At 39.0% G+C, this 23,642-nt stretch overlaps 3 protein-coding genes and 1 long non-coding RNA gene across 5 annotated transcripts in view; 3 read left to right on the top strand and 1 right to left on the bottom strand.

Annotated features, from left to right (window-relative positions):
- LOC134820948 (CAAX prenyl protease 2-like) overlaps nucleotides 1-1,923 on the top strand; it is a 44,000-nt gene extending 42,077 nt beyond the window's left edge. Inside the window, exon 6 of the mRNA XM_063831616.1 lies at nucleotides 1,153-1,923. Coding sequence (XP_063687686.1) covers nucleotides 1,153-1,341 — 189 coding nt within the window. The 3' untranslated portion in view covers nucleotides 1,342-1,923. The remainder of the gene's footprint in view (nucleotides 1-1,152) is intronic.
- The window catches only part of LOC134820951 (uncharacterized), an 88,102-nt gene extending 79,277 nt beyond the window's left edge, over nucleotides 1-8,825 (top strand). For both annotated transcript variants that reach the window (XM_063831620.1, XM_063831621.1), the window contains exons 2-4: nucleotides 7,435-7,559; nucleotides 7,810-7,966; nucleotides 8,477-8,825. In XM_063831620.1, coding sequence (XP_063687690.1) covers nucleotides 7,465-7,559; nucleotides 7,810-7,966; nucleotides 8,477-8,557 — 333 coding nt within the window. In that variant the 5' untranslated portion in view covers nucleotides 7,435-7,464 and the 3' untranslated portion in view covers nucleotides 8,558-8,825. The remainder of the gene's footprint in view (nucleotides 1-7,434; nucleotides 7,560-7,809; nucleotides 7,967-8,476) is intronic.
- Nucleotides 8,826-12,827: 4,002 nt separating this feature from the next.
- LOC134821063 (uncharacterized) lies at nucleotides 12,828-14,295 on the top strand. The gene is made up of 2 exons (XM_063831730.1): nucleotides 12,828-14,067; nucleotides 14,240-14,295. Exons 1-2 carry the CDS (start codon nucleotides 12,828-12,830, stop codon nucleotides 14,293-14,295), a joined length of 1,296 nt encoding a protein of 431 aa, XP_063687800.1.
- A 1,302-nt stretch (nucleotides 14,296-15,597) lies between these two features.
- Nucleotides 15,598-21,707, bottom strand: LOC134820984 (uncharacterized). The gene is made up of 5 exons (XR_010160959.1): nucleotides 21,491-21,707; nucleotides 21,181-21,304; nucleotides 20,691-20,849; nucleotides 20,148-20,325; nucleotides 15,598-15,912 (listed from the first exon to the last, which is right to left on the bottom strand). It is a non-coding gene; the product is annotated as an uncharacterized LOC134820984 (long non-coding RNA).
- Nucleotides 21,708-23,642: the final 1,935 nt, after the last annotated feature.

Below are 23,642 nucleotides of genomic sequence, written 5' to 3' on the forward strand. Positions count from 1 at the left end.
TGTTCCAAAAAATGATTACGTAATATGTGAATGCCCCCCAATGAAGTTATCAATCTAAAACGAATTTGATTAAATCCATCAGAATGTGCCCTTTTATAACAAGAATTGCGCCCGTTGTTTCGTTTTGGCGGACGCTAGATTTCCATTTCACATTTACTATAAATTTAAGTATAAGCTCCAATCAGCTCACTTCAATCTTCATGATAATAATATAGATAAATTATGCATCAAATAAGGAAAAATTCAGTTCAATTGCCGTAGAACTTAACTTGTATCTGTAATTCAAGAAATTATCAGCAAAGGTAAACTATACTCGTGTACACATCAATACACTACGCGTGCCACGTACAAATTGGGCGTATTACCTAATAGTAATATTATACATTACATGCATCGTATACAATAAAACACAGTCGCGCCGCGCATTCATAGATCACAGGCTATCTATACATCACATCTCCGCAAACAATCCTCGCGCGCGCGCAACTTTTTCGTTGCTTGGTAACGAACGGAAGCAAGCAAGCAAGGAACACGACATATATTTGACCCACCTACTGCAATCTCCAAAATCCACGTTTTTCTGCAAAAACCTCCATTCGTAACCTTTCACTATTGCCTTTTTTCAAAAGGGTGAAAAGGAAAAAATACATGAGGATGGAAAAACATTAGAAAATGTCAAAACACTCTTTGTTGTATACTTAGAACAAAGGTAAAGTGGTAAGTAGTTGGGTTGTTAGTATGTTGTTTGCAGGTTATTAGCTCAGGTTGCTAGGCGTTAGCGGGTTGTTAGCAGGATGTTAGTGGGTTGTTAGCAGGTTATTTAGGGTTGTTTAATGTTTAAGCAGGTTGTGGACTGGGGTGAAATGTTGTCACATTCTAGCTGATTAGTTATCTTACTGATGTTATTCTAACCCTCGACAAGTACTATTTATCACTCATTGGTCGTTATGCAATTGTTCCTCATAAGACATACATGTGGTGTTATGTACATTGTACAATGTAATTGTGTCCCCTAATTTTCCACTATACTATTACTATCATCTTTATTATCCACTAATTGTCCACTAATTATCCACTAATTATCCACTAATTATCCACTAATTATCCACTAATTATCCACTTGTTATCCAATAACTATTAAACATTTACCAGGTAATAGGACCCATCCTGTGCCACTCGTTCTGTAACTGTATGGGGTTCCCCAACCTGGACTCTATCTCGGACACCTCATGTCCGAAGGTCACGTGGGGAGTGTACCTCTTGGGTCTGGTGGGATTTGTGGTGCTGACCCCTTATCTCCTGACTTGTCAGAGTTTCAGTAGTTTATACTGTTACATTTAGCTTTATACTGTCACATTTAGCTTTATAATGGGGTGTTTAGCTTTATAATGGGATGTTTAGCTTTATAACGGGATGTTTCCAGCCCCCTCTAACTCAGTAATGGGACATTTCCTCAAACCCCAGACAGTTGCCTTATGTGACATTTAGTTGGCACTTCCTGTTTGAGATGGAAATGTGACATGAGAGATTAATGAGACATTTCCTGGTTTAGTTGTGTGTGGGAGTTGATGGACAGTTTAAGTTAAACGATATTATCTTGTTTTATTTTGAATTTGTTAGTTTAAATTCGGGAATTTGATGGGATTTTGATTTGCTTGTTTTGTAATGAGTTTGCTAGTACTGAGTTAATTTCAAAATACATAATAATAACAATGATTAAGAATAATTACCGGTAATACCACAAAATAATAATAGAATGTTTGTTGCATGTTTTGTAATTTATCTTTTCTGGCAGATTAATTAACGATGCATTTTATAATGAATAAATTCTAGTATTTATACAAATGTTAATCTTAATATTAATAATAAAAATTAATAATGAACGGTTTTTGCTCAGAATTTACCAACAGTTGGTCTGTATTTATGTTTGACAATATCACACTTTATAAAACATTTATTTGAACAAAACATGAATTCTTCTTTTATTTAGCAAGACTAAACTGCCCTTTATTCTAGAGTCTAGACTCCCCATGTTTTCCAAGACTCCCCATATTTTCCAACCTAAAATTTAGGAAGCCCGGCTCTTTTGATGAAATTGTTGACATTTTGCCCAAATATTTGTCCGTCATCGATCATGATGAGCGGTCGTTTGTGGCATGGATCTGTCTCGTAAGGTAAACAAACAAATAAACTAATACTGATTTTTAAAAAATAAATAGACAATAACATACAGTTTCCAATTCAACTCACAAAGTAATCAATGGAGCTAGAAAGCTCGACACATTTAATGACTCTCTTTATCTTTAGATCATGGAAATCAACGACCCTAAAATTGGCAGAGATTTTCCTAATGGTTTTGGGGTCGTCATAGTCATACCAACAGGGACTTGGTCTAATAGACCAAGTGTCTTCTATCCCTCCTTCGTCTCTCCCCCAAATTTCACATTTAATTGATTTGAGATTTAGATTTTGTGGAATTAACCTTCGGTTGGGAGGGAGTAAAACTTCAGATTAAATATATCTCGGAGCTTTGATCTAAAAATAAAGTTGCGACGAATACTGTATTACAGTCTGCTCTGAAGAATTCACATATTCATTATTTCATCGGACATTATCCTCGATAAATCACTTTGTGCCAAGGTAAAGATAACAAAAAACGACCTTCCCGTCTGTAATTATACAGAATGCTACAACTCAGCTCTGGCACACAGACTCTCCTTATATAATAACATCTATTTATAAACGAAAGAGCACATAAAGTTACCTGGCACGCCAGTCCCTGTGCGCGGCGCTCTTTTCAAGCTTCCTGAACACCATTACCTGGGGACCCCAGGCTATTATGTTCATAATAAAGATTCGGTGGAATGACAGGCTGAGCGCCGCCCAGTAAGAACACCATAGTAACACCCTAGTAACACCATAGTAACACCATGATATCACCTTAATAACATTATAGTATCACCATAGTAACAGTTTACACCATGTAGCAACACCATGAATATGATAACACCATTACTCATTAGTCATCAACTAATAATACTGGTAATACAACTACATTTAACTAAAAGTACAGTAATTATAAGTACATGCTATAAGTTCAGCTAATCAAATGTAATTATAACTCTGTGTCTGATGTAGTGAATCTAAAATATGGGTATAAGCTGACTATTGTATACATTTTGTTTGTCTTATAGTTATACTATAATTTCCAGTTATGTTTTCTATATTTACCACAGTTTCCTTTCATTTTCATCAGCTCTTCTTATTCTTCAAGTGACTGGGGTTTGATTTCTTTTGACTTTCCTTCTATCATCTACACCAACACTAAAAGTCGGTTACTCGAACCTGGATAATGAATATTCAGAATGACAACCAAGATACTATATTCTGCCCTAGTTGCTTATACTTGTCTGGCGAGCTAGCTATCCACAGGTCAGTCCGGCAGTGATTGGCACTGGCAGTCTGTTAAAACCTCCTTAGGCTGAATATTATTCTTGCTTCTCATTTGATCATGACTTATAATTTGTGTCATTACAAATTATGGCCATTTAAAATCCCTTTTTGAATCACCCTGAATATAATAGTGTATATATTACAAATAAGTTTCGTTATCAGCATCAGTGCACCAAGCTCTTAACTCGCTGAAGGACCTTCTTAGTCCCGGCCCGGCATGGCTAATGCAATTTTGTATTAGTCAATTCATTTTTAGAAAACATCTATCGAATGAGGAGATTATATATCATTAGGTTTATCCTGTATTTATTAATTTCCTGAGAAATTCTTTTTTATTCTAAGAATTCCGATGGCTTAAACTTAATTTTATGGAATCAGCACCGTACTTGAATTTTCCCAGAATAATTTATTCTTTGAATTATCCTTTTAAATAGTGAATACGGTCTTTGCATGATTACAAATCACCACAGCCACGTACATGTGGAGCCTTCAGACATGAATCAGACATCGGAGGTAACTCTAAATTTCAGTTAACTCTGTCCAGTCAAGAAGGAAGATTAAACCGTTTGGTGTGCTCCGGATGCCTGGTTGCTGTATGGTTATTTTTCCTCAACCTTTGCACTAAGTTCAAGGATAACATGTTAATTTCAAAACACCACCGATTTCTCTACGGATTATTGAGGATAATCCGTAAAAAAAGCTAGAATATCACCTCTCTAAGGCTAACGTATATCTCTATGGCTATTTCTGTGCTTAAGATGCCGGATAATGAAGGAACGTAATTACATTTTCTCAAAAACTTTCCGGAGTCTTCGCCCTTTTATTAGCACAACAGGCCCTTAGCCGAGGCTGGCCTGTCGGAGGATTCTGGCTACGTGGCTGACATCTGAATCATCAGCAGCCGACCTTTCATGATTTTTGAGGAAGACTAAATATAATAAAGTAATAAGAACCTATGGATATACAGTATACCTATACCTATAGATATTTATTTCTCTTTTATATTTTCACTTCAGCTTATTTAATTTTTTTCGCTAACAATGGCATAATGCTTTACATTTTAAATTTATGGTTTATTCCGGTATAGTATTAGTAGTTTATTCCGGTATAGTAGTTTATGCTCATATTACATTTATGTGTTTTGGATGATGGAGCTCACACATAATCCTTCCCATCCGGTTAAATATAAAATATATGGCTTAGCTTTATAGCTTTGTTAGTTAGAGGGATGGCACTGATTCTGAAGACACGTGTCTGCTATAGTTATCAGACACAGTCACTAACTACTGATGAATCATCCACTGCACTCAGTGAGAAAATCACTTACAACCGCTCACGAGATGAGCTAACTTGATTCCCCCTTGACTTCAGTACGTTACTTTTTGTCATTCTATCAGGTTCTATCACGTTCTTTTGTCCTCTGAGGAAATGGTACTTCTACTTACTTTCCAAGAAAATACGAATTACTTTGGAATTGTGCTCTCTAATTTTAGTCTAAACATCAATAGTGGAAGTGCCATTTCCAAGCGGCGTGATGTATAAGTTATCAAATATTGTTTGTTTGATCTCATTATGTGTTGGAGACCACGGCATGACCTATTTAGTCCGTCTCTGTGAAATGTTATATTTGTAATCTGATCTTGTCTTGAATTCAATTTCGATGCATCCATTACTGAGTAGGAAGTAATCCTTCATGTTTTCTTTGAATTGCGCTTTTTCTTACCAATAAAAGTATTTCCAGTGAGCTCTAATGATATGTATTCATTTCTAATTTTCTCAGTACTTTTACGTCAGGATCTAAGTCTAACCATTTATCATTTGATTTATGGTTAGACACGACTTTTTTCTGTTTGGTCCATCCTCATTTTGCCAGTTGGTAACCCATACATAATACATGCAGGTAGCTACTTAAAGGACAGTAGAGTTTCTTATCGCGTAGTAACACAATTTATTCCATGCTTGGCGGTTTTATCAATTCTGTTTTCAGATTCTGACGTCTCACAAAATTAGATTTTCTTATCTCCACGTAGAAATGATGAATTTAAGCGGGAAACTTTGGTTAAAAAGGTCATAATCCTGTTGTGAATTGCGCGGGTAGCTTCTCATCGTCAGTATTTAAATAATCTCTCTAAGTAAAATTACGTTTTACTTACTTAGTTTAACCGATGCTGATTTTTGTGTCAAGTAAATCGTGTACATATTTTAATTAAAGTTATAATATATACTAGACACGACACGCAACGGATCTATTTCAGATTGCAGATATACCCAGCAATGAGTAATGTTGATGACAGTTATTATAAGTTATTGTATTATGTTAAATTATATTAGATTCAGTGAAAATTAGATTTGTGTGGCTGTAAGTGCAAAGTCCGGCTTACATTATTTCGCTCGCCCAAAAATGTTTAAATCATCACGGGGATTGGGTTTTACGCTTTTGCAGTCTAACGAAACGGTCATACCTAAATCCCAACCCTAATCCCAACCATAACCATAAGCCCAAAGATAACCATAACACTAACCACAACGTGACCACTGACCAAACCAGGTTTTGCCCATAGCTCCTCGGGGAAGCATTTTAACCCTATGTCAAGGGGGTGATTCGGAATCAGTGCTTAACAATACATCCTTCTAAGTTACTTTCATGCCCTCAGAGCCCGTTCGCAAGATTTTTTTTTCAAAATTTGGGCGGGCGTTTAAATGGGAGCGGTAAAAGTCCCTATTCAAAGGTCATTGTATTACTATTACATAATATGTAAGCGTTGCTAGAGGTCATTAGGGGTACACAAAGTATAATATACTGTATGTACTCACTCTACAGGATGGAGATAGCTGTGTTGTCACATTTACACATACACCTCCTGAAGTTGCTCTCTTACCTGAGGCTGAGAATTGCCACATTTTGTTCAGTTTTGTTGGGTTTGTCAGGCTTTTATTGTCTTAATAGAAAGATGTCCTAAAATTAGTTTCGGTTCTGAGAATCGCCACATCTTTTCAGGTTTTGTCGGGTATATAAGGCTCTTATACCGCAACTCTCTCGATTCTGAGAATTAGCACATTTTCTTAAGTTATTTGAGCTATAGGAACTATAGCCATAGGAGCGTTCATTAATCATATCTAACTTATTCCAGCAAATTTCACGTCCCTTGCTTCGACGTCACTTTTAGGGAACACACATTTTCTCCTGTGCTCTTTTCGTTGGCCTTCATACAGTAGGTGAGGTTAAGAAAATGAACCCAGATGCTCGATAATAACTTTAAGTATAAGTGATAGTGTGCTGTGTGGGCGAGTTTGATAACTACAAGGTTGTGGTTGGTCAGATGGGGGTATTTTGAGCTAATACTTCGGCTAAGAAAATGGCATCAGTCAAAGAGCTTTGTATCGTTTTGTACTCTGTTCCGTTTTCCAAGGCCTCCGGTAATTTTTCTATTCACAAATTTGCATGCTACATCTTTGATCTGACCCTCAAAGGTTGATAATTATCAGTTCAAACAAGTATCAAGCCAATTTACCGTGTTTTTAAACAAGCCTGCTGTCATGCAACAAAATTTTAAAATTATTGCTTAACAATAGGCTTACAGTTACTGATACTCGACCAATCCGGCTACTCCCGGAATATAGTTGTATCTGTTCACGTGCTGCTCACGTGCTGCCCACTTGCTGCTGTTGCGGATAGTATAGTTGGAAATAAAACTACGGACTTTGTACGTGGTAGAGGATAAATTTGATTTGGAATATATCGATAATATTCCAGAATAAGAGATAAAGTAGTGCCTGATTACATTTACTGTTGTGCGTGGCAATTTTGCTATTTGATTACCTATAAACCTCTTCTTATTTTGCATTTTTCCCTTTATTTCCAATTTCAACCGGCCTAACAGGTTATTATCATGTCTGTTAGTTGGAATTTGTTGGCTTTTAAACTTAAAGTTAAAATGAATTATCATTGATAGTACTGGTGTTTCATTTAAATAATCACTCAGCTAAGGCACCCTGCAAATCACATAAAATATGGCTGTCCCCACCGGAAAACAAGGTCTCAGAGGAACGTTCGATTCCTGGAACAACGACAGCAAAAAAGTTACCACCCTTGAATCTAACCACAGGTAGGGGTTCCCACGAATGCTGTAACGGAAATAAAGCAAATTATAGTCTGAATTCCTTTTAAATTCCTTAGCAAATTAGTCTGAATTCCTACTCCGATTATTTGTACCAGTTATCAGTTAAGTTCATTAATATAGTTTTTGAGTCCCCAAATTGCTTGTATTTGAGTCCCAAATTGCTTGTATCCTTGTATCCTATAATCACTGATTAACAATTCCATCACCCCAGAAACTAAAATCTTATCTCCTCCAGACAGTCGGTATCGGAGCACCTGACCACGTTCAGGACCACAAAAGAAACCCAGAACAATACCCAGTCTGCCCTGCAGAACATGTTTAAGCAACAGACTGCAACCAACGGCAACAAGAGAACCACTTCCGGGACAGGCAACACTTCTCTCAATACTTCTGTAAGTGGTTGTGAGCTGCAGATAATTTATTATTCACTTATTATAATCTGATAAATAAGTTGAATGTTTGTTGTTTTATAATATATTTAGTCTTTTATAAACCTTAAAAACACACGTGCATTAACTTACGAGACATATTTTAGTTCGACATAATTCTGGTGACCTGAATGATTTGGGAACAATGAAGTAGTGACAGAGCTTGCTTATTTTTAATGTCCAAAATCATTTTTAACATTTAAAGCAATTCATGATCGAATACTAGTGTTGATCATTAATTGTTTGATGAATCATATTTATAACTTACTATATTGATAAATTGATAGTAAATCGATTAAGTCATAATATTAATTAAGGAAAATACGTGAAAAATAATCTGGGGAAAATAATGATGGTGACCTAAATTTTGGTAGTCCGAAAAAATGTGTTTTTTTGAAAATCCACCGACTTTCGTACCACTAAATATGTCTCGTAAGGTAATCAGTTTTGTTTTTATATTTCCTTCTTTTCCAGGGTTTGAACAAAGCCAACGAAAAATGTTTCTGTGGCAAACAACACAGTGGTGGTAGAAGAGAGTGCAGCTGGTTCTGTTAAACTCATCGCAAGACTTGGCACCATCACGTGACGTCATCACGTGACGTTGTAACGTGACGTCATGCGTGCAGCACGGCTTGGTTTTGCGTTTGTGCTTCTATGTATTTTACCACACTTTGTGTACGTTATCACGGGAATTAAGACATTTCACAATGTTTGTGGTTATAACAAATTTGATGGTGTCATCGGTTAAATTTTTTCTCTCTCAGAAGAGACCTTATGAAATATTTCCCATAAAGGGACTTGAATAAACAATCATTAAATAAATGTTTATCATTATGTCGTTATTATGAATATAATCAGATCCAACGAATAGAATAACAGAGTTGAATCGAGCATATAGTTATTTTTTGTATCGCATGGTTTAAATGTAATAATTTTCAGTTTTCAGCTAAATTAGTAGCCACGTATTATTCTGTGTACTTGGGGGCCATGTGATGTAATTTTAAGTGTACCCTCGTCCCTCATATGCAAAGTAACATTTTCAATTTTGTAAATGATCTGCAATTTTAACTGTAAGGGCACTTTTAGGGTGACTTACCTTTAATGTTTAAGAACTTTAAGTTTAGGTTGTGACCTATAATAGTTGTGACCACTTATCACTCAAGAAACTTCTCAAAAAGTAGCTTTCATCGTATTGGTCCCCAATTTCAATGAACAAATGTAATGATATTTTTGATCATCTTATTATCACTTTGCGATTTTTATTTTGTTAGCTTATTAATTGTGAAATGTTATACAAATGAAAGTCGCAGCACGTCTGACGGGGCGACATTTATAGTATTAGATGTCGGGAAATGTACTAAATTGTAAATAGCGGGAAATATTCCATTTATGACAGTTTACCTTAACCTGGTATGGAGACCTACAACACGTTTGTGAGTTCACATAGCCATGTGTATACGCGTACTGCGTGACGCGCTTGTTTTGGCGGTCGCACGCTACTGCAAGCGAAAGGGCTTTGGTTAGACATTAGAGCAACGTTGTGAGTTATAAAAAACTATAGTAATAGTTCCCAGAAAACCTTACTGGCTGGCCGTCAGGCCGTGTTAATAGAAGTAGAGGTGGTCTAATTTAAACAAATGGTGCGACATTAAGTAATTTGCACGCGTGGCACATTCCAATTTTTAAGCAGCCGGCATGCTGTAACATTACTGGGCCGCGCTCAGCCTGTCATTCCGCCAAATCTTTATTCTATTATGTTAATGAACATAATAGCCTGGGGTCCTCAGGTAAGCTGTAACACAATTCAGCTAATTAGGCGACAAGAATCTGTAAAGTTAAAGTTGCAAACTTTTGATCGGCCCAATATGAGACTTTTCTGGAGATTTTGAGATAACTTAAATCTACGTTGTCTTAAATTGACCTCTGAGGGAAAAACGTTATTTTTAAAAGGCGAACATTTCGCAAAAAACCGGACGTCCCTAGCTAGCTATTGATACATGTTTCGTATCCCAATATCAGAGATAATATTAGGAGGTGCACCATAAAAATAAACTTGCTCGGACTTTAAAAATTTTTGTACCATTTTTTTCTAGAGACTGTGAGAATTTTCACAATACCAAATTTGTCATACCTTTTTGGAAAGATCAGTGAGTTTTGCCTAGGTGCCATATTTGATGGTGCGCGGCTTTTGGAGGAAAATTAGCTGTAAAAGTCGCGTAATTTGACCAAATTTGACCAAATTCGTTGATTTTTGTCGTATTTTTTGGATATATCTTCAGTTCCTTGAATGAGATCATTCTGAAAATTGGTGACGATCTTCCAATAGGGCTTTTACAACTGTCCGAAAAATTTGGTGGATATCGGAGTTGATATAGTGATCAAAATGGGGCAAAATACGCTGCTTTTAGCTGTACCATAATGTTTGATGGTTGGATATGCTTTAAACTTTTCGGACACATTTCTTGTAAGTCTATGAGTAAGCTTACCAATTTTTGTTGCAATCGGAGGTCGGGAAGAATACTTAATATCTATTTGTTTGAAGAAAATTGTGCTGGCCGAAATTAGCGCTAAAAAACCATCCCACAGTCGGCACGTGCGGCTCACTGTCGATGGCGCACTACCTAATAATATGGATACACCAGGAAGGCACACCTCTGCGCGGCGTAAGTAAATTTACAAGTTCGCGCGAAAAATTGTCTTATTTTCCTGGCGCTTTGTTCTCGCGCCGGGAGTGAATCACTAATTAGCTAAATACTTAACTAGCATAATCTACAATCTAGATCTATAATACGAAATAAGAGTTACCACGTTACTCTTTTATTTCTCCGTTAAGCCTACAATTTTAATAACTAACAATTGAGTATGAGGTCAATTAAATGTCCATAGATATGGATTATAAAATTATATAAACACATAAGTACAGTGAACAGCATGACACAAGTGGAAAACACACAAACGAATATATTACAAGCTCGTTAAGGATCGTTGCATGCTTGATAAATTGGAGATTTCAAAACTGTAGTCCGACAGTCAAAGTTATCTTGTCTTACTTTAGTGCGTGTCGAACTTGAGTCCAGATAGAGCACTTTAGTTAGACAGACTCAAAGTCTAACCTCAGGGTTTGTCGAACTACAGTAAGTGACAAACTAGAGTGCGTGTCGAACTTGAGTACGTGTACCGAATTTACCATGGTAAAAACATCTTCACACCGTAAAATGTGCAAAAGCTACAAACGGTTCCTTCAACATTGTTTACAGCGGGCAATATCCTTTATTTCATTCAATTCTTCTGAAGTGTTCATGACTAGATTACGGTCTTTAGGATCGTCCATTAATAATTTAAGGAGGCTTTTGCCGGGACAACCTGTACGCCCTTCGGCGGCGCGCGCTTCGCGCACGAAAAGTGGCATGCAACGTATGTCAAGCTAGCTAAGATCTTTTACTTTCCAAGTTAGGCCCCCAACCGGTATGGTTTCTTGGGCCCATTTTCTGTGCGCGGCGCTCTTTTCAAGCTCACTTGCATTGAATTCAGGATACAGGATAGCTTCTTTCTGTCGATCTACGTACGTGTGAGAAACGAGCAATAGATTAAAATGGGTGATACTCCATACTCGTTAAATATTTGTTTCAGATATATTAGACTTAGAGAGTCGACGCGACAAGACTGTCGTCGAGCTTAACTCGGCGCGCGTTTTATAACTAGCAAGCTATAGATAAACTTAATTACCTTATTCCTTAGGAGAAATTGGACCAAATTTAATTCCTTATACGATTTAGGACTGTGTTAATTACACTATTACAGTTTAATTTTAACTAATTGTTTTATACCCCCTAGCAAACCTTATTTGTTACTGGCTGGGTATGTTACTAAATAGGTTCACATAGCCATGTGCCTACGCGTACTGCGTGACGCGCTTGTTTCACAAGTAGGATAGGCACATACAGATTAGCACACATAAGATGGTACGTGTGCGCGCGCGCAGTGCTGACAATTGCGTCGTATTTAACCCCGGGTGCACGTACATCGTGTGCTTATACTTATCGAAGGCTATAAATGCCTCTTGTTTATTTTAATTTGGTATTGCATGGGAATGTTGGATTATGGTATGGTTGTCATATTGTTGGTGTGGCGTCCGCAATATTATCAGTCGCCTTTGAAAATCTACTACAGATTTTCTTTCTGTATATCACTATACAGTTCCTCTTTAGAAAAAGTGCATGTGACAAGTAACGAGACAAGGATGCTCTAGGATCAGGAGCGACAAATGATCAATTGTTCTAGACGTGAGGCTTTCTGCAGTAACGGCCCTAGCGAACAGGGGGATGGTTGTTCGCTTGAGTACTATGATGCGGTTATACAAGTCTGGCAAAACAATTTGTGACCTGCCTATTGGCCGGGCGCCGCCGTAGACTCAACACATGGTGTGTGGGGTATTTACCTCGGGCACACACCTTAATCTCTCGACCGGCGGGTCACACCCAAATCTCCTGCTCCAACTCTTTCAAAGGCTGGTACCCTACTACTACGTGGCCAGAAGGAAATTCTTGTAGGAACTCTTAATGTACGAACAATAAGAGAACAATACAAGAGGGATGAGCTGGGTGTATGCATGAGGGATAGTGGCGTACATATTTTGGGCATTCAGGAGCATCGGGTAGTACATAGCACTGAAATCGAGTATCAAGATCTTGGAAGCTCTCACCTCATAACAACTTCGGCATGGAGAACCAGCAATGGGGCGGCTGCTGGTGGGGTTGGTATTGTCTTGGACAAAAAGACAGTATTCAACTCATTGATTAGTGTATACTCACATGACAGGAGGACGATGGTAGCCAACTTTGCAGGGAACCCGGTCACAACTGTTATTGTGAGTTATAGCCCGACAGAGGGGGCGACTGTCGACGAAGCAGAAAACTACTACGACAGCCTTGGTGGTGCCATCGACCAGATACCAGCCCACAACTTACTATTCGTTGTAGGAGACCTCAATGCGCATGTCTCATCATCAGGAAACTGGACATCCTTCCACAAGGGTCCAGCAAACCGAAATGGTAGACTGCTAGAGGATATGCTGTTGGAGCGACAGCTAGAAATCACAAACACCAGATTTCAGAAGCGAAGAGGTAAACTCTGGACATATCTCTCAGATATGAGTCAAAGTAAATCTCAAATCGACTTCATCATTTGCCGGAAGAAATGGCGGAACTCCGTCAAGAACTCCGAAGCATATGGTAGTTTCCACAGTATTGGCTCGGATCACAGAGTAGTCGTAGCAAGGGTAAAGCTTAGTCTACGGATAAGCAAGACGGAGAAGAGGGCTCCGGTTCTGGACTGGTCTAAACTTAAAACTGATATCGCTCTACAAGAGAGGTACACAGTGGAAGTTAAAAACCGCTTTTCCATACTTGAAAAGGATGATCAGACGGCAACAGAAAGGTACCAATGCTTTATTGATGCGAATAGGACAACTTCTCGACTTTTACTACCTGAAAAGGAGAAAAAGAAAAGATGTAAAATCTCAGCGACTCCAAGTGTTGAGATTGCCAGGCTGAAGCTGAGGGAATGTAGCATAAAATACCACTCAGATGCTACAGAAGACAACCGAATAGCTGTTCAAGAGGGCAAACAGAAGCTAGGCGATGCTTATCAAGCAGCCAAAGAGCACCTGCTGGAGGGGCAGGTCCGGGAACTGGAGGAAGCAAGTTGGCAGGGCAGACATGCTAAAAGCTGGACCATGATCAACAAGATCACAGGTAAAGCTCCATCATATACTGGCAAAATCAAGGGAAACTCACCAACGGAAAGGGTTCAGAAATGGAAGGACTATTTTGCTACTCTTCTCGGCTCACCACCGACGGTAGAGAACGCGGAAGAGGATATTGATCCAGTCCACCCACCTCTGAATATCGGAACAGAACCGTTTACGTTGGATGAGTACAGGAAAGCAAAGTCCAGCATAAAGGAAGGGAAAGCATGGGGTGACGACAACATAGCCCCAGAAGTCTTAAAACGATGCGACCTTGATCAAATTGTCTTAGACTTCTGTAACAATGCTCTATTGAAAGGTGAGAAACCAGACCAATGGTCAACTGCCAACATCATACCAATTCCAAAGAAGGGCGACCTTAGCGAACCAATGAACTATCGGGGAATAAGCTTGTCATCCCTAGTTGCCAAGTCTCTAAACAAGATGGTTCTAAACCGGTTGAAGCCAGAAATCGAGACAATTCTGCGTAGAAACCAGAATGGATTCAGACCAGGAAGGTCAACAACTCAACAGATATTGGTACTGAGACGTCTTATAGAGGGTGTCAAGAGTCGGAAACTGCCAGCTGTTCTGACATTTATAGACTTTAAGAAGGCTTTCGACAGTGTACATCGTGGGAAAATGCTAAAGATTCTAGAAGCTTACGGCATTCCAGTCAAAATCGTGCAGCTTATACGGCTCATGTACGAGAAGACAATGGCTAAAGTCCTAACTCCAGACGGAGAAACTGAATTGTTCGAGATACTTGCAGGTGTGTTACAGGGTGATACCTTAGCACCTTACCTCTTTGCAATAGTCATCGACTACTGTATGAGGCAAGCCATAGGCGATGATGCGGAGCGACTTGGACTCACCCTCGAACGTAGAAAAAGCAGAAGAGTGGGGCCCAAGATCATCACCGATGTGGACTTTGCAGATGATATAGCACTTATATCTGAGGACATGGACAAGGCTAACGAGTTCCTGCTCAGAGTAGAATCGGCGGCAGCAAGCGTGGGACTACACATAAACGAAGGCAAGACCAAGGTCATGACACTGAATATGGAGGATCGATCTAGCGACCTACAAAGTCGATCCGGGGAAGCCATAGAAAATGTAGATGATTTCATCTACTTAGGCTCCTGGATTGAGAGCACAGATAGGGAGATAAGGGTTAGAAAGGGAAAAGCGTGGGGTGCCCTACATAGACTGAAGGATATCTGGAAATCCAAACTCTCAAAGAGCCTAAAGATTAGATTGTTCATAGCGGCTTGTGAATCAGTACTGCTCTACGGATCAGAAACCTGGACACTGACAAAGGCTCAAGAGAAAAGTTTGGACGGGACATACACAAAGATGTTGCGTATGGTGCTGGGTATCTCATGGAAGGACAAGGTCAGCAATATAACTTTGTATGGTAGCCTCCCAAGGCTGTCAAACAAGTTACGAAGCAGGAGATTAAAAATGGCGGGACACTGCATCCGACATCCTGAGCTACTTGCCAGTGATTTAGTCTTATGGGAACCTACGCACGGTAGAGCACAGCAAGGCCGACCAAGACAAAGCTACTTGTCTATGTTACTGAAGGAAGTTGGGACAAACTCTAAAGAGGAACTGCGAACCCTGATGCGGGACAGGGATATATGGAGGGGGTTTTCTGGCGTAGATCGGACTTAGCTCCGACATAGTAGTAGTATTGTTCACTTTTAGACGATAAAATACAGGAATTGCGGTATAATAATACGAATAATTAAGATTGTACAATCAAAATACATCACGAAACAGTATTAACTACCTCGCTACTTATCAACTTATACTATGTACTATGCGACAAAGATACACAATGCAATATTTATATACTTATAGAATAAACGAAACACAGTATTCAGTATTTACTAGTACTACCCCGCTACTAGTAGTAGTACTACAACTTAATGCGACAAAGGTCAAAGATATTGTATAAAATATAACTAAATAAACAATACGGTGCCCATGCCTGAGCTTTATAAAACTGGAAACACTTCTCAGATTAATTATTTTGCTTCTCAAAAACAATTACAAACTAACAATTTTCGACGTTAAACAGCTACATTAAACATTAACATTACACTTCACAATCCGAAAGAAAGGGGCTCGTCGCTGCAGGCCTGACTTTGACTTGATCCTGAAAAAGTACATGTCATTTAGGTACCGCGACAATTGTGAATTGACCCCCCGACAATTGACCCCCTATGTAATTACACTGGGGTCAATTGTCGCGAAATCTAGGGTTTAGTACGACAATTGGCCCCCCGAAAATTGACCCACCGACAATTGACCCCCTACCTATGTAATTAAACTAGGGTCAATTGTCGCGAAATCTAGGACTTAGTACGACAATTGACCCCCATGTAATTACACTGGGTCAATTGATCGGGTTAGGGTTAGGGTCAGGGTCAGAGTCAGTGGTCAGGGTTAGGCCTAGGGTTAGGGTTAGGGTTAGGGTTAGGGTTAGGGTCCTGGGTCAGGGTCAGGGTCAGGGTCAGGGTCAGGGTCAGGGTCAGGGTCAGGGTCAAGGTCAAGGTCAGGGTCCTGGATCAGGGTCAGGGTCAGGGTCAGGGTCAGGGTCAGGGTTAATTGTATTAAGTTATATTGTCGGGGGGTTAATTGTCGGGGGGTAAATTGTCGCCCACCCGTCATTTAATGTAATTACATAATACAATATAATACATAATACAATGTAAATGTTGCTGTTACAAAATGTATAGCTAACATAAGCGAGCGTTCATGTATGACGTCAGCAGCCGAGGGAAAAGGGTATTTGGAAATGCTGACGGTTGCTGACAGGAGGGGGAGGTATGAGCCTTGTTAACGTCAACAAAAATACGTGAATTCAAATCAATTTTATTAGCAATAAAACGTCACTAATTTCCTTAAAATTAGTACTCGAACTGAACTCTGGTGACCAACTGCTTAAATCAGTCACACACTAATTTTCCCTGCCTCATGCCTACTACTGGAAACTGTATCTCCAGACAAGTGTCAGACGTTACTATGCAATGCATGCATGCATAGTATGCATTGGTTGCTCTTCAAAAAGGTTAGCAAAAAGATAAAGAGTGCGACCCTGATAAACTTTTGGGAGAGATTCATCGACGACATATTTGGAGTGTGGATGGGGACAGCGGGACAATTTACAATGTTTGTCGAATTGTTGAACAAACTGGCTAAATCAAACTGGCAGAACCATATAGAATCAAGGTTAACTTTTTAGACCTTACCTTGAGTTTGGACTCCGAAAATCAGATCTGGTACAAGCTATTTAGAAAGGAAACAGATGCTAGGAACTACTTGAGATCAGATACATATGTAGTTTCCAACCCCACCATGTGTAGAGGACCTGGGCGAACTAAAGGAGGATCTTGCCAGATGCGGACACAACAACAACGGTGACAAACTAGAAGAAATCGAGCCGAAAGCAATACAGAGGTCTATTGAGAACCCAGGAAATCCAACCAGAGACACTGAGGATAAGACACAACAGAGCCTCGTATTTTCCGTACAACACTCTTGATAACATTAGTCTTACAAAGTTGGTTAAGAACTTAATCTGGTCATTAAGCTACTAGGTTAATGTTATGTGGGGATGTACGGATAGTATTTGCCACTAGGAAACACCCTTCAATCGGTAATACACTAGAAAAGAATCGACAACCGGGACAACTGGAAACCCTTGATGTAGGACAATTACAGAGGTGTAATGGACCTAGCTGCAAAATTTGCCCCGTCCTCTTTGACAAGGACGATTGTAGGACTGAATCCCGACAGGACGGAATCACTACCACCCAAATATCACTACTGGTAGTGATTCAGTCCGGTAGTGATTCAGTCCTGAAATATACCTCAATCTCTACCAGTTGATCTTAGTTCACTAGTCTAATATCATGACGTGATCTGAGCCGGTGCTCTCATGGAGTGCTTGCTATGGGGCCTGTCAGACATGTGATCCACAGACTTACGTACGCAACGAGGAGCCCTAACGAGAAATGGTTCGGATCAAGTCATCCATAATGACCTGCTATACGACAATACAGTGATGTGAACCTTCACATGCTCGGTATCTCAATCAGCTAGCGGGAATAATATATAAACCCGCAACGCCTGTGTTTATCTTATACCACTATGTCTTCCTCATCCATCGAGTTTATTCCTGGCAGAAAGAAATGCAGCCGCAACGTCCTCTACGATGGTCACCTCTACCACCTTAACAGAAAGAGGGAAGACAAGACCTACTGGAAGTGCAACAAGTGCAAGTCCCGCCTGATCCTTGTCCAGGACACCTTCTGTTCTGCTACCCCTCATGATCACGAATCTCAACCAGCAGAAATTGCAGCCCACCGCTCCAAGTCTAAAATGAAGACCCTCGCAGCTACTTCTGAGAACTCAACTAAGCAGATTGTTGCAGACTCTGTCGCTGGACTATCCTTCGAAGCCTCGTCCCGGCTCAACTGTGATCCCAAGTCATTGGCACGACTAGTCAGACGAGCCAGACAGGCAGCCTACCCCATCCTGTCAACCCCATCTCCTTAGAAGACCTGGTGATTCCTCCTAACTACCTGACCTCTCCCGGTGGTGACACTATGTTGCTCTGGGACTCCTCCTACGACACCAACACCAGAAGATCTATCCTCCTTGGTACTGCAATCAACATCATCTATCAGTCAGATCACCTCGTCGTGGATGGAACCTTTAAACAGTCCTTGTGGAGACACCTGCAGAGCGAGGGACTTGCTGCTGACTACTCTATCGACAACTCTCCTATCAGAAAGTCCTTCATTCTCACCAGAAAACCCTTCAAGAGAGCAGCAAAGTGGGAGAAGTTTGACCTGGAGATGCAACGTATGGTTGATGATTATGATAACTTTGGGGATGTTACCGAGTTTCTGAAAGCTGTTGGATCTAAGATTTTGGGTTAATGCTTTAATGTTTACTTATTATTGTGTGATTTAAATTACTGTAGCAGTATATTATCTATTATTCTTTGACCAAATTTCTGCTTAGTCAATTATCACGAAAAATCTAATAATAATTAACAAAAAATAAAATAATTAACTAATGAAATACGAATAATTATGCCTTTATTGCAAAGTTCAGTAGGGATCACATCAAAGTGGTTAGGTTTAGATATTAGCGGTAGTGATTCAGTCCGGTAGTGATTCAGTCCTAAAATATACCTCAATCCCTACCAATAGTGATTGGTAGTGATTGAGTCCGTTAGGGATTCAGTCATGTAGTGATTCGGTCCGTTCACCGACAAGGACTCAAAAGATCATGGTCAACAACATAGAACTGGTGCTAGACGGAACTCTAAAATGCAAGGACAAGCATGTTATCTACCTTATTGGTCATAATTATCACGGACATTACTTTCACACTGAAGACCTCAGCGTGAATAATTATGTCCGTGAAAATAATGTCTGTGGTATTAAGGTCCGTGAATAATAAAGTCCGATAATTATTTCCATTAATTTTAGTGTGCGTCCCACATAGGCGTAGATATGTCTGTAGCCGATTACTATATTAGCTAATTAGTATACTAGGACAAATATAATCACTCCTCAGTCACATTCTAGAGTTCAGAAAAAGAGTAAAAAACTGAATATCAAAAACTGGAGTTATTTCAATTTTAAAGAAGTCATTTTGGCTAGTATCCCGAACCGAGATATTATATGTGCAATTTTTTCCATGGAAGCCTTTTTACTTAGTATCCACTACAGGCACGTAGCCAGGATTTTTCTTTGGGGGGCCCTTGGCGAGCGGAGCGAGCCGACCCGTTCAATCCAGCTGCACAACAAAATTTGTTTTTTTCTTGATTTTTTATGTATGGCGTAAAACAGTGTAGAGAAGTGTACGATCGAAGAATATTTCCAGATTTAAACATGTAACAATTGTTGTTTAAATGCTACCTGAAGCTGTTCAAATGAAATTGAACTGGGAGAATCGAGAAGATTACAAGTCACAGCTACGTACAACAATCAGGGTCAGGAATGAAAAAGGATACGTAGATAGAGTTCCTTATAATCCCTGACTACGACATGGAGCTGAAGGCAGATCTGGGAGGGTCTGGGCACAATATTATATTGCTATTATATTATCATCTGCACACTTATACTTTAACTTAGCTTAAACTAATTACAACACTACAAATCCATTACATTTATTGAGGATATGAGTATGACGTAGTTATGTCGATACGTTATTCAACTATTTATTTCTATTAGAATCTGTCTTCACCAAGTCTATTTAGAGACAATCAGAAATTTGAATCATTTATCAAGACATTATACTTATACATCACAAAACCTCCGACTTGATTTACAACTTAACTTCACAAACACTTATCATATAATACAAACTTACTCTGTCGGTTATCATACTCTAATTCAAGGCAACATTAGCGTCCGTGAATTGATCTCTGCAGGAGCCCTCCCTTACTAAAACTTGTGTCTTCATCTGCCGTATTACTTAGGAATATCGCCGGTCTCAGCTTCAAACATAAAGGTATGATATTCAATAGACGCCGCTCTGCAAACGTCACCTGAAAAGGGATAAGTAGATAGAGCTCCTTATAATCCCTGACTACGACAGGGAGCTGAAGGCAGATCTGGGAGGGTCTGGGCACAATATTATACTGCTATATTATCATCTGCACACTTATTCTTAGTTTTAAACTAATTACAACACTACAAATCCATTACATTTATTGAGGATATGAGTATGACGTAGTTATGTCGATACGTTATTCAACTATTTATTTCTATTAGAATCTGTCTTCACCAAGTCTATTTAGAGACAATCAGAAATTTGAATCATTTATCAAGACATTATACTTATACATCACAAAACCTCCGACTTGATTTACAACTTAACTTCACAAACACTTATCATATAATACAAACTTACTCTGTCGGTTATCATACTATAATTCAAGGCAACATTAGCGTCCGTGAATTGATCTCTGCAGGAGCCCTCCCTTACTAAAACTATCGCCGGTCTCAGCTTCAAACATAAAGGTACGATATTTAATAGACGCCGCTCTGCAAACGTCACCTTATCACCTACCTGAAACAGATTTTAAGATAAGCAACTAAATAAAGATTCGTTGAGATCCTGAGTTTCTGCCCTGACGGCTAACCAAATAAAATTTGGTCGGACAGACTCATCTCGCATATTAGGAAAAGCAGCTGAGGTTTAAGATATTTACCTTCTTTCAGATTTCTTTTTTAGACTGAACTAAACTTTAAACGATAACCTCTGAATGATCTGAACAACTAACTTTAAGGACATCGATCCTAAGAAATGGCCGTTTTTAAAAGCTTTAAAAAATTTCAAAGGGTCTACACAATGTCAATAACGCGCGGCCGACTGGCGCTAGATATTGTAAAAGGCTTACGATTTTTTCCTTTATTCATCAGAAAGTCAATGTGGCAGACATAAAGAGCTAAAACTCTGTCAAAGCTTCTAGATCAATCTTTCGATACTGTTTAGGAAAAGTTAGTGGATCACTGGATCCGTCCCTGAAGTGAAACAAATGTTACTATCTTGCAAATGTTAACCATTTTATTTCGATTAGAATCGAATTTAACATACTTAAACTTGATATGATGTAATAATGAGGTACGTGTAAAAATCAAGGGTATCCCTCGAGCCAGTTCAGCTTGTGTAATATAACAAAATAAATAGGGAAAAATAAGGGAGAGTACCTGGTGCCATGCTGTGTCAACAGAAGCGCTGAGGATAAATTCAGTGAGCATTAGTTGGAAAGGATTGTCATCAGTTACTGTGTGAGTTAGTGTTGTGGTGGACGAAAGGATAAGCCGCTGATCAGGGATATAGGCCCCTCCTCACGAACTCTCTGCTGTGTTGGCGCAACGAGTGAGACTTTGGGGTGGTCAAAAGATGTGATGGTCCCGTCAAGTCTTGGCGAAACTTAACATAGGTCAGATAGGTAGAAAACAATGCCATTGGAAAACTCTATCCAATGCAATAGTCAGTAGTCACATTATAGTCATTTCTAGAAAAAAAATAAACCTGGTTAATGTTGTTTAATGTGAGAGAATAAGATAAAAGAGTCGACCAATTTTTGTCAGTGTAAATATTGTCAAACAGCGGGCTCCAAAATCGTCTAGGGGGAAAGAGCCCTGAATATCAGCTATCTGCCTTAGTACCTTGGCTCTAAAGTCTAAATTATGCAGCGATGACGACATAAAAAGTCGCTGTATCGTGTGTGTATCATGGCAAATCTTGCTTTGTCAGAACTAAAAGAAGGTTTAGGAGCAAAGTAAATATCAGACTTAAGATATGAAAGCACAGAAAGACTGAGTCAAATGTACAATTGTAGCTGCTGTCAGCTATTCTGCATCAAATAAAATATTAAGGGGCCATCTACTTAGGACGTCCAGCAAAAAGGGAGGGGGAGGTGGTTTTGGAATTTCGGACAAATCCGGACAGTGATAGGGAGTGGTTTCTGAAAATCCGGACGTCCGGAAATTTTGGCAGAATTAACGAAAAAGTCGCATTTATTTCAACTCTTTGACACTAATTACTCAGTAAGTTTAGATCCCTGTATTTTGAACGAGAAGTCGTTTCCCAGAGCAGCTCATGAGAGCCGAGACACAACTCGCATATTCTGCTACTGCCTTAAAACTTATTCCATTGGATGGCTACAGTACCTTAATGTAACTGTGCTAAACTTGTTCGACACTAAATGTATTATTGTCTATTCTAAGTGACTACACATTTTATTAACAATGAATTTGAGTTGGTTTTATTTGTACTCTTTAAAGTAGCTGGAAATCAGGACGTCCGGGGGAGGGGGTTTGAAAATTCGGACACACCCGGACAGGGGGAGGGGGTGCTCCCCGGGGGTGGTCTGAAAATCTGCAATTTTGACGGACGTCCCAAGTAGATGGCCCCTAAAGTCTAAACAAAAGTTCTCAAAACGTACACAACGAGAGAGTGTCAACCTACATGTCAATGAAACAGACTGTTTCATTGTTTGAGACAACACGTGTGTTTGCGCGCAATTCTGGAATAATCCGAGAGATGAACTGTAGCGAGTGTAACTTTAGTGTGCAGATGAGTGTGTACTTCGATGTATACTATTTCTGCACGTACAGGATCCTTTGTAAGGGGTCATTCACATATTTAGTTATCACTCGCTAAGGAAAAAGGGGTGGGGGAATAGGACATGGTTTATAATATATAATGCACGCTTAACATGTTACTGTTTGCTAACCAATACAGCAATACTGGGGTAGGTTCACTGATAGTGTTTCTCAGAGATATAGATGGCTGTAAATTATGCTAATAAATATATCAAAATAAATATGGTCAAATGTTAAACAATGAGATGATTTAAGAGAAGCAAATATTAGTGGACTGAAATTATAATCTGATAAAGTGCAGCTGTGAACTCAAATGTATAAAACAAACTCACAATTCGGATCGAACAGTTTAAAATGAAACACAATAAGACAGAGTAATTGGTAAAATGTTAAACAATAAGCTTTACTTATAGTGTTTCTCAGAGATGGCTGTAAATTATGCTAATAAATGTCCACTTTTTGGACTGGAAACATGATTGTAGGGAATAAATCAATAATACTGTTTGCTAACCAATATTGGGATATGTTCACTTATAGTGTTCCTCAGAGATGGCTGTAAATTATGCTAATAAATATCCACTATTTGGACTAGAAATAATTTAGGGAGTTAATCAATAAAATACTGTTTGCTAATCAATATTGGGGTAGGTTCGCTTATATAAGTGTTTCTCAACAAAACACTTGTCCAAAATACAATTAAAATTAGAGAAAATTTACACCTTGACAACATTTAACAAATGTACTATTG

Source organism: Bolinopsis microptera, chromosome 9, assembly GCF_026151205.1.
Source record: "Bolinopsis microptera isolate Bmic1 chromosome 9, MBARI_Bmic_1.0, whole genome shotgun sequence".
NCBI classification, from domain to species: Eukaryota; Metazoa; Ctenophora; class Tentaculata; order Lobata; family Bolinopsidae; genus Bolinopsis; species Bolinopsis microptera.

What these genes read in the sequence shown, in the direction of transcription:
- LOC134821063 (XM_063831730.1), top strand. Translation starts at nt 12,828, where the DNA reads ATGGTAGCCAACTTTGCAGGGAACCCGGTCACAACTGTTATTGTGAGT. An exon ending in TAACAATGCTCTATTGAAAG is followed by an intron (nt 14,068 to 14,239) that starts GTGAGAAACCAG and finishes AATTCTGCGTAG; the next exon opens with AAACCAGAATGGATTCAGAC.